Genomic DNA, 9,969 nt, shown 5'->3' with positions numbered 1-9,969 from the left:
ATACCAAGGGAGAATTTAGCATTGCCAATGCACCTAATCAGCATGTCTTTCGGACTTTGGGAGGAAACCGGAGCACCCAGAGGAAACCCACGGGGAGAACGTGCAAACTCCACAGACAGTGATCAAGCCGGGAAATGAACCTGGGTCCCTCTTCCTGTGAGGCAGCAGTGCTAACCACTGTGCTGCCCTAGGATCTTGGACCTTCTGACACAAGCAAGAGCTTGCAACTGTGGAAGGTGTGGAGGTATATACTGATTCTGCAGGACCAAAATACACCCTTCAAATTGTCCAAGCAGACCAAAGAATGCACACGCACACACAGTTACACCTAAAAAACATTGGAGTCCAAGAACAAATGACCTGTTAGCAGTTATTTAGTTTTATTATCCTTTAGGAAAACATGCCTTTTTCAATATTGTTGTGCATTTGGTCACTGCACACAAGAAAATAAAGATTTCTTTAAAAATAAAATTCACTGCAAAACTTAAAAAAAATGAAATGCATTTAAAAGTTTGTGTACGGAACTTCAGGCTGGGCATCCAAAAAAGTATTTTGTTTCTTCACTAACAGATGTAATGATATAAAGTTCTTCTCAGGTATGTTTGAACCATTACAAAGTGAAGCACCTTACCATGCATGCAGACTGTGTCTCTCAAATAATCTATAACAGCAGCAAGAGAAACTACTGTTTTAAGAACTAACATTTGGAAATGCAGGTGCAAAGGACAAAAAAAAGTTTTATATTAAATGTCTCAGCTGCTTTCTCTGGGTACATGTTTCTTTATTAGCAAATTGGAAGACTTATTGATTTTGCAGTCTTTTGATTACTCTACAAATTATACATGTTAGCTAAAATTTTAAAACGATGCCACAAAGTATCTAAATCAACTAGTTGGTTGGGCAGGAAGCTAGACCAGACAGTGTACAAGTGTTAATATCCTTTTAACACATTCTAATGGTCAGTCCTGTTATCAAATGATGTTATATTTCCCTGCAATGCTCCAAAATCCCAGTTATTCCCACCGAGATGGTGCACTGTTTTTCCAGTCTTAACATCCGATTCAGGACAACCATAGAGCTTGAAATGTAGGTGCAAAACCAGGAAAAAGGCTTGTGCAAAAGGTCTCAAACTGTACATCTATCTTCTTATAAAAGTGACCAAAATATTTAAATACAAGTGTTCAATTAGAATTCTGCACCAAACTTTTATAAATTAGAAATAATGTTCAAAAATACAGCTGTATTGACAGTTCAAGGTACCGAACCTCAGATACAAAAATCAGTCATTACAAAGATTAATAAAACATGAAAGAAATAAACCAAATGCATTCTCATTATAGAGTTCTGTACAGTTAAGAAATTGCACTTTAATTTTGAAAGTGCTAGCTGCATATTTATCTTCCATGTACAGTATAATAAAACCAATATAATTCAGAGATTATAAAAGCTATTGATCTCCCCAGTGAAGCTTATACTTCTGCTGGGTTTTCATTGTGGATAATTTTACCTTTTTAACCACAAACCTCAGCAAGAAGTTTATTAAAAAAAATAAATAAAGTTCATAACAAATGCTACATATGACTGGGGAGATTAGTTCCTGCCAACAATTCAAGTAGAGTGCTACATTTAGGTGATGAGATTTGGTTCCTTCCCATTTAACACGAGGCTCAAACTTAATGCAAATTGTTCTGCAGTAAAATATTGCTGTTAAGTTAACAAATGCAAATCGCACTCCTTTATTCATCACAATTATGTGTTGGTAGGAGAGTCATGTTTCAAATCAATTAGATTTTGGTAGTACTGAGACACTGTTCCAAACTATACTTACCAGTTCTCAGGAATATTTCTCCAGGAGATTCATACCTCCCAGACCATCATCTAGTCTGCATATTATTTGCATTCGATCAGGTAATGAAAAGTCAACTGTACTGGATTAGTGTGGAGCAAGGCCGGCCAGATCTGTCAGTCATCAATATGAATATCTTAATTTAATAACACTCAAAGAAACTTTTACTGCAAGTCATTTGACTAGCTAAATACACTATACTGACAACAACTTAACCATTATCAGTTTATTGGAGTCCAGATTGCTGGACAGCTCTTTGAACAGGGAGCAAGAGTGTCTGGCATGCAGATTGGTATCAAACTCTTAGCCAATAGCATTAATAGTCAGCACAAAGTATTAATACTTGGCTGGGACTGGTCTTTCATTCTAGTGTAACATGATCATTATAAAGGATCAGTCCTATGTCACTGTGATATTGTTCATCCCACGAAAGGGATTATAATTAGGGCAAAAAAGTTGGTTGCTTTCAGTTTACCGAAGGCAGTTTTATAAAACTACTTTATAAGTCCTCAGCCCTTAATGTAGTAATCACAGTGTTTTGCTTGATGACCAGATCTGCCACTGTCTCTTTAATTGCCCATTGTGGCCCAACAAACACTAGTTTCAGCATCTAGAAAGATTGGGCGTCCGCAGTCCCACAGAAATTTTAAATACCTCCTGCGGATCTGCAAAAAAAAGCCTGCCTCAAAAAAAACTGACTTTTTCAAAAAAGCATTTTTAAATATCAAGCTGCCAAAAGATTCAACGTATGGTGTTTAAAACCACAAATAACAGCTTATACATAAATTAGCTTAATTAAATCTGGTTACTAAAAGATTATTGTCCCTCTTTCCATCCACCCACCATCTTTCAACCCAAACAATACTGACCCCCACTGGGATCAGTTTTAAAATCTACAACAGCACAATGTCAGAAACAGTGTAAAGGTCAAAGCTGTATATAGCTACTATATAGTGATATGAAAAGAATCCTGCATCCACTGGTCTCGGGAATTGAGTGTTTTAGGCACTGCAAGATTTGTCTCCAATTTGTCAACCTTCCCGTTTTCAACAGCGCTCTGTTCCTGGAAATACTCCTCTTCTTCGTCAAAGTATCCATTTTCCAATCCATAAGAGCAATCGGAATTAGCGGCAGCTGACAAATCCTGGCATGTTCCTTTATATTCCTGAATGGATTCATAGAGAGACCACAGCTGACACAGCAATGACATATCCAACTGGCGCAGACCAACCTGTTTTTTTAAGGGAATAAGAGGCAAACTTTTAAATCAGCGACACAGCAACTTGGTGCACCACAACCACTGAAATTCCACACTAGCTGAAAGGAAATTAAAATTTTCAGTAGATGCATGGATGAATCACACAATCCCCACAGCACAGAAAGAGGCCATTCAGCCCTGCACTGAACAATCCCACCCAGACCCTATCTCTATAACCCACGTTTACCCTGCTAATCTCCCTGACGTGCTAATCTCTTTTCTGCTCAATAAATTTGGACCAGGTAAAGCTACAAGCTAGTAGAGAATACTAAAGGAAATAGTAATAGTCTCAATACAAAGTAAATATTGTTCAGGATATTTTAGGACCACTGAAGAATTAAGGAATGGAGCATTAATTACCTAGCATCAGATTTTACTCAATGGTACAAGTCAGAACATGGGTCTACCAGAGGAGGATATGTAACAATTGGTGCAGGAAATTGTAGGAAGTGTTGGTTCTAAAAATAAGTTAGTGGAACACGAGATGAACGAGTCATTAGGCTCTGACAACATGCACTCCGGGCTGATGAGAGAAATCAGTTGAAAAGGAGATAGATGCTCTGATCATAATTTATTAATCTTCCTTGCAAATGCAAATTGCAAGAACAGCGAAGTGTAGCTAATAAGGGAAGAAAAGGTTACAAACTTTACACATTCTCTTAGGTGGTACTGGTCATTCCAATATGTACAGGGTGGGCTAATCCTGGGATTTAACATTAATACCCACTGGTGATCTGAATTGGATATTCATGTCTTTCACACACCTCCACGTCTTATCAATTATTTCCCAAGCTGGCTGAGGAAACATCAAAATGAACTCAGAATCAAAATGGAACTGCTTTATTTCAAAGCAAGTGAACATGCAGAACACCAATAAAATTACAATGAATACAGCTTTATGTAATAATCACACCCTCTGCTTCCAGAGAGTGTTTATTAATACCCGTTAACAACCCTCTCTATAAGTGACATAGCTATCATATAGAACACAAGTCAGACAGTAATGTCAGGGGAAACTGTGTTTTAACCAGGGTAGATCTCAAGACCAGCTATCCAGAAATCTTACCTTCCTCCACTTTTAGGGATATGTTTAAAGAACCGGACATATATTATATTTGTAAGTGCCATCGTCTCACATCAAGAAGTGGAAAACTTGGATATTTCATTTAGTTACAATTTGGACGAAGGAAAACAACTGAAGGATTCTGCAAACAGGAGCTGCAACCCAATCCCCAGGAAGATTGCAATCAGTAGGAATTAGGTTGCTAAGCTACAAAGAGGAGCCTACTACCTATTACATGAAGTGTCTGTCGAGAACAAGTAGTCAAAATGAATGTGTTTGTTTTGCCTGTTTAACCCTTTCGTGGGCTGTTTCTTGAAAATTTAAAAGGCTCCATCAAACCGGTTTGATAATTCAGTGGAGTATGGGCATCTAGCATGAATCAACATAAAATGTAACAAGGCACTTCACAAATAGGTGCATGGAAACAGATGGCAAAACAAGAAAGAGGTGCAGTCCAAAGGTTTGGTGTGAAGATGCCGGTGTTGGACTGGGGTAGACACAGTAAGAAGTCTCACAACACCAGGTTAAAGGCCAACAAGTTTATTTAGTAGCATGAGCTTTCGGAGCGCTGCTCCTTCATCAGGTGAGTAAAGAGTTGGGTTCAAAGTTTGGTCAGACGAGAATTTTTAAAACTAGACAGATTAAGAGCTCCAGATAGTAGCACTGAAGCAACTCAAGGCAGTGCCAGGAAATGGAAAATGAGTCAAGGTATAGAAGATTAAAGGAATGGACCATTCAGAAAGGGATACAAAGCTGGAGTGGATTGCAGAGAAAAGATGTGGAAGGACACGTAGACAAGACCTTTCTTTATCACATCCTCTGACGTAAGATGGACGCATAGTGGAAATCCTAAACATAACACACATGTGGGGGCAACAATGCAACAGCTCTCTGGATAAACAGGTTGTTGTTTGCTAAGGGAATACTATTCCATTTTATTGTACACATTAGGTCACACTTTGGCTTACAGCCTAAGGGAACTGACTTTTCGCTGTTTAACAGAAATGCATCTGGTGACAAGCCTGAGAGACACCAGGGACTGGCAGTCCATCTTTGTTTCTATGGCAGAGAGAATGAATGAGTTGACAGAATATCAAACAATATCTCATTGGGGAAGGTGGGTGGGTGGGTAAGCAGCAAAAACAAGGGACAATCTGAGAATACATCTGCAGGTGCAAACAACTTGGCATTGGTCAATGCCAGCAGGACACTTTTACACCTTCCCAAAAGTGACAACAATGGTTGAAATTTACCCCATCAGAAATCCTATGAACAGATGAAAATCTTTAAAGATTACATGGTAAGAATGAGGTTAAATGTTAGGCAATTCTTTTCCCAGCAGACCTATGGAACCAGTGGTTTGCATAGTTGATTTACTGTCTGCTTTCGATAAGGAGCTGGACCAGCGATCACATTGTACAAGAGACAGTTGTGAAGATCAACCTGAAATGTTACCTCTTTCTCTCTCTCCACAGGTTTTGCCTGACCTGCGGAGTATTTCTAGCAGTGTGTTTTTGTTTCAGATTGCCAGATCTGTTGTATATTTCCTTTATACATGATGTATGCCCTAAATAATGTATCATGGTCAATGCAATAGAGAATTTCGATTGCCTAGAGGGATAGGAGATGCACATATCAGCATTTCTTATTTTGCTAAAAGGCCTTCAATCTGGTATTTTGCCTCTTCCATGAAATTGTGTGACTGGCTCCTGAAGGTAATGAATGAGGAATCACAACCATATCTGACAGGCTACATGGATCTGATTTTATCTCTGTGCAAATATTTTGTACACCCTTAGATAATGGAAATTTCCTCCACCACCTAAACTTTCATATGCAACTAACAACTCAGCTTAGGTAACAATTGTTTCAATTTGGAACAGGTGGGGTTCAGTTGAATCGCTGCCCCATACTAACACTAAAATATTAGCGATTCCAGGCAAGATTAGCTAGTAACCAGCTCCCCTCCCCAGTGTCCGTCAGGGCACTGAGATATTATGCTCACTCCCAGTGCAACAGAGTATCACAATAATATGCTCTACCCCATGTCCGACAGTGCACTGTGCCTCTCCTCATTAACTGAAAGTACACACAGATATTGCACCCCTACCCCAAAGTGTACATCAATATAGTGCCTCCGTCCCCAGCCTGAGTACTTCCGAGTACTACCCCAATATGGTGCCCCTTCCTGTGTACCCCAATATGTGTACCTTAATATGGTGGCCCTCCCCAGCCTGTGTACACCTATATTGCACCCCTCCCCAGCCTGACAGTCTACCGCAATATAGTGTCCCCTCCCCAATCTGAGTGTACCCCATTATAGTGCCCCTCCCCAGCCTGTGTACCCCATTATAGTGCCCCTCCCCAGCCTGTGTACCCCATTATAGTGCCCCTCCCCAGCCTGTGTAGCCCATTATAGTGTCCCCCGGCCTGTGTAGCCCATTATAGTGTCCCCCGGCCTGTGTAGCCCATTATAGTGTCCCCCGGCCTGTGTAGCCCATTATAGTGCCCCCCGGCCTGTGTAGCCCATTATAGTGCCCCCCGGCCTGTGTAGCCCATTATAGTGCCCCCCGGCCTAGTATAGTGTCCCCGAGCCTGTGTACCCCAGTATAGTGTCCCCGAGCCTGTGTACCCCAGAATAGTGTCCCCCAGCCTGTGTACCCCATTATAGTGTCCCCCAGCCTGTGTACCCCATGACAGTGTCCCCCGGCCTGTGTACCCCATGACAGTGTCCCCCGGCCTGTGTACCCCATGACAGTGTCCCCCGGCCTGTGTACCCCAGTATAGTGTCCCCCGGCCTGTGTACCCCAGTATAGTGTCCCCCGGCCTGTGTACCCCAGTATAGTGTCCCCCGGCCTGTGTACCCCAGTATAGTGTCCCCCGGCCTGTGTACCCCATTAGTGTCCCCCGGCCTGTGTACCCCATTATAGTGTCTCCCAGCCTGTGTACCCCATTATAGTGTCCCCCAGCCTGTATACCGCAATATAATGCCCCTCCCCAGTCTGAGTGTAACCCAATATTTCCCCCCACCCCGCTCACCATCTCTTTCCGGAGCAGGGCCAATGCAGCGTCCAGGTTAGCGGGTTTGCTGGGCCGGTTGCTGTGGCGGCTGCTGGCGGTGCGGGCCCGGCTCAGGTCCTCCTGGATCATGCAGCGCTTGGCGTACACCCGCTCCATGTCGCGCCAGGAGCCGCCGCTCGAGTTCAGCAGCCCGCTCAGGCTCTTGGGCAGCGGTGGCAGGCCCTCCAGGCACGTCGTGTTGGGCACCGAGCCGCCGCCGTTCACCAGCTTCCCGGCCATGTCAACTGCTCGCCCAAGCGGCTCCGGGAGGGAGAAGGATGTGGGGGGGGGGGGAAGGGTCGGGAGGGTCCAACTCTGACTGGGCGGCGCTCACATTGCGCGCACTGAGCAGCAGCCGTTAACCCGCACCCTCAGGTACTGCGCACGCGCGGCCCTGAGCAGCAGCTGTTAACCCGCACCCTCAGGTACTGCGCACGCGCGGCCCTGAGCACCCTCAGATAGTACGCACGCGCAGCCCTGAGCAGCAACCGTTCACCCGCATCCTCAGATACTGCGCACGCGCGGCCCTGAGCAGCGGCCGTTTAGCCACACACACAGCTGCCTCGCGCAGTTAACCGCCTCCCCTTCCAAACGTCACACGGGCCGCCACAGCGAAAACTCCGCCTTCTCCCTATCCTGATCCCGCCTCCAGTCGGTCCGAAACGCTATTCCGATTGGTCCGAGTACCTGCCAATCGAGCCGGCGCCGTCAAATCGCCGGCGCGCAGCGTTATAGGGGCGGGACCTTTGTATGAAGGGTGGCGGCTCTGCCCTTTGAGGGAAGGTCGCTTCAGTATGTTTCTAAAGATTCAGCGTACTCTTCCTGGGCTCAGATCTCAACTGTGCCCTTAAAATTAATTCACAATTAACTTCTAACGGTGGCTGACCAACTGTACTTTTTAAAGAGCATAATTTGAATTTTGATTTATTGCCACATGTATTAGTATACAGTGAAAAGTATTGTTCCTTGTGCGCTATGTCGACAAAGCATACCATTCGTGCCCTCTTAGGTGGACATAAATGATCCAATGCCACCATTCCTGATCAAAATTTATCCCTCAACCAACAATGCTAAAAGAGATTATCTGGTCATTATCACATCTTTGCAGAAATTTGCTATGCAGACTTTGGATGCCAATTTGCCTACATGACCACACCTAAAGCTCTTTTATTGTATGTAAAGTGCTTTGGGATATCCTAATGTCAAGGCACTATATAAATGCAAGTCTTTTTGTTACACCCCGCCCCTCCTAAGTCTATGTTGTTCCATTCACACAACACAGTTTAATGTTCAGCATGTCTGCTAAGACTCACCAATTTTTACAGATGCACCATAGAAAGTATCCTTTCTGGATGTATCACAGCTTGGTATGGCTCCTGTTCTGACCAAAACCACAAGAAACTACAAAGGGTTTTGAACGTAGCCCCAGTCCATCACGCAAACCAGCCTCCCATCCATTGACTCCGTCTACACTTCCCGCTGCCTCAGAAAAGCAGCCAGCATAATCAAGGACTCCACACACCCCGGACATACTTTCTTCCATCTTCTTACATTGGGAAAAGATACAAAAGTCTGAGATCATGTACCAACCAACTCAAGAACAGCTTCTTCCCTGCTGCCATCAGACTTTACAGTAAGAGTTTTAACAACACCAGGTTAAAGTCCAACAGGTTTATTTGGTAGCAAACACCATTAGCTTTCAGAGCGCTGCTCCTTCGTCAGATGGAGTGGAAATCTGCTCTCAAACAGGGCACAGAGACACAAAATCAAGTTACAGAATACTGATTAGAATGCGAATCCCTACAGCCAGCCAAATCTTAAAGATACAGACAATGTGGGTGGAGGGAGCATTAAGCACAGGTTAAAGAGATGTGTATTGTCTCCAGACAGGACAGCCTGCAAGTCCAGGAGGCAAGCCGTGGGGGTTACTGATAATGTGACATAAATCCAACATCCCGGTTTAGGCCGTCCTCATGTGTGCGGAACTTAGCTATCAGTTTCTGCTCAGCGACTCTGTGCTGTCGTGTGTCGTGAAGGCCGCCTTGGAGAACGCTTACCTGAAGATCAGAGACTGAATGCCCGTGACTGCTGAAGTGCTCCCCCACAGGAAGAGAACAATCTTGCCAGGTGATTGTCGAGCGGTGTTCATTCATCCGTTGCCGTAGCGTCTGCATGGTTTCCCCAATGTACCATGCCTCAGGACATCCTTTCCTGCAACGTATCAGGTAGACAACGTTGGCCGAGTTGCAAGTGTAGGTACCGTGTACCTGGTAGATGGTGTTCTCACGTGAGATGATGGCATCCGTGTCGATGATCCGGCACGTCTTGCAGAGGTTGCTGTGGCAGGGTTGTGTGGTGTCGTGGTCACTGTTCTCCTGAAGGCTGGGTAGTTTGCTGCGGACAATGATCTGTTTGAGGATGTGTGGTTGTTTGAAGGCAAGAAGTGGGGGTGTGGGGATGGCCTTGGTGAGATGTTCGTCTTCATCAATGACATGTTGAAGGCTCCGGAGGAGATGCTGTAGCTTCTCCGCTCCGGGGAAGTACTGGACGACGAAGGGTACTCTGTCCACCGTGTCCCGTGTTTGTCTGCTGAGGAGGTCATTGCGGTTTTTCGCTGTGGCGCGTCGGAACTGTTGATCGATGAGTCGAGCGCCATATCCTGTTCTTATGAGGGCATCTTTCAGCGTCTGGAGGTGTCTGTTGCGATTCTCCTCATCCGAGCAGATCCTGTGTATTCGGAGG

General features: G+C 44.5%; 1 protein-coding gene across 1 annotated transcript; it reads right to left on the bottom strand.

The window, feature by feature from the left end:
- Positions 1-363: 363 nt before the first annotated feature.
- Positions 364-7,627, bottom strand: fam89a (family with sequence similarity 89 member A). Its single transcript, XM_078213369.1, has 2 exons — positions 7,207-7,627; positions 364-3,077 (listed from the first exon to the last, which is right to left on the bottom strand). The coding sequence occupies exons 1-2, from the start codon at positions 7,465-7,467 to the stop codon at positions 2,793-2,795; spliced, it is 546 nt and encodes a 181-aa protein (XP_078069495.1). The 5' UTR covers positions 7,468-7,627; the 3' UTR covers positions 364-2,792.
- Positions 7,628-9,969: the final 2,342 nt, after the last annotated feature.

The sequence above is a fragment of the Mustelus asterias genome, chromosome 5, assembly GCF_964213995.1.
Source record: "Mustelus asterias chromosome 5, sMusAst1.hap1.1, whole genome shotgun sequence".
In the NCBI taxonomy this organism is placed as follows: Eukaryota; Metazoa; Chordata; class Chondrichthyes; order Carcharhiniformes; family Triakidae; genus Mustelus; species Mustelus asterias.
This window is presented reverse-complemented; position numbering and strand designations above follow the sequence as displayed.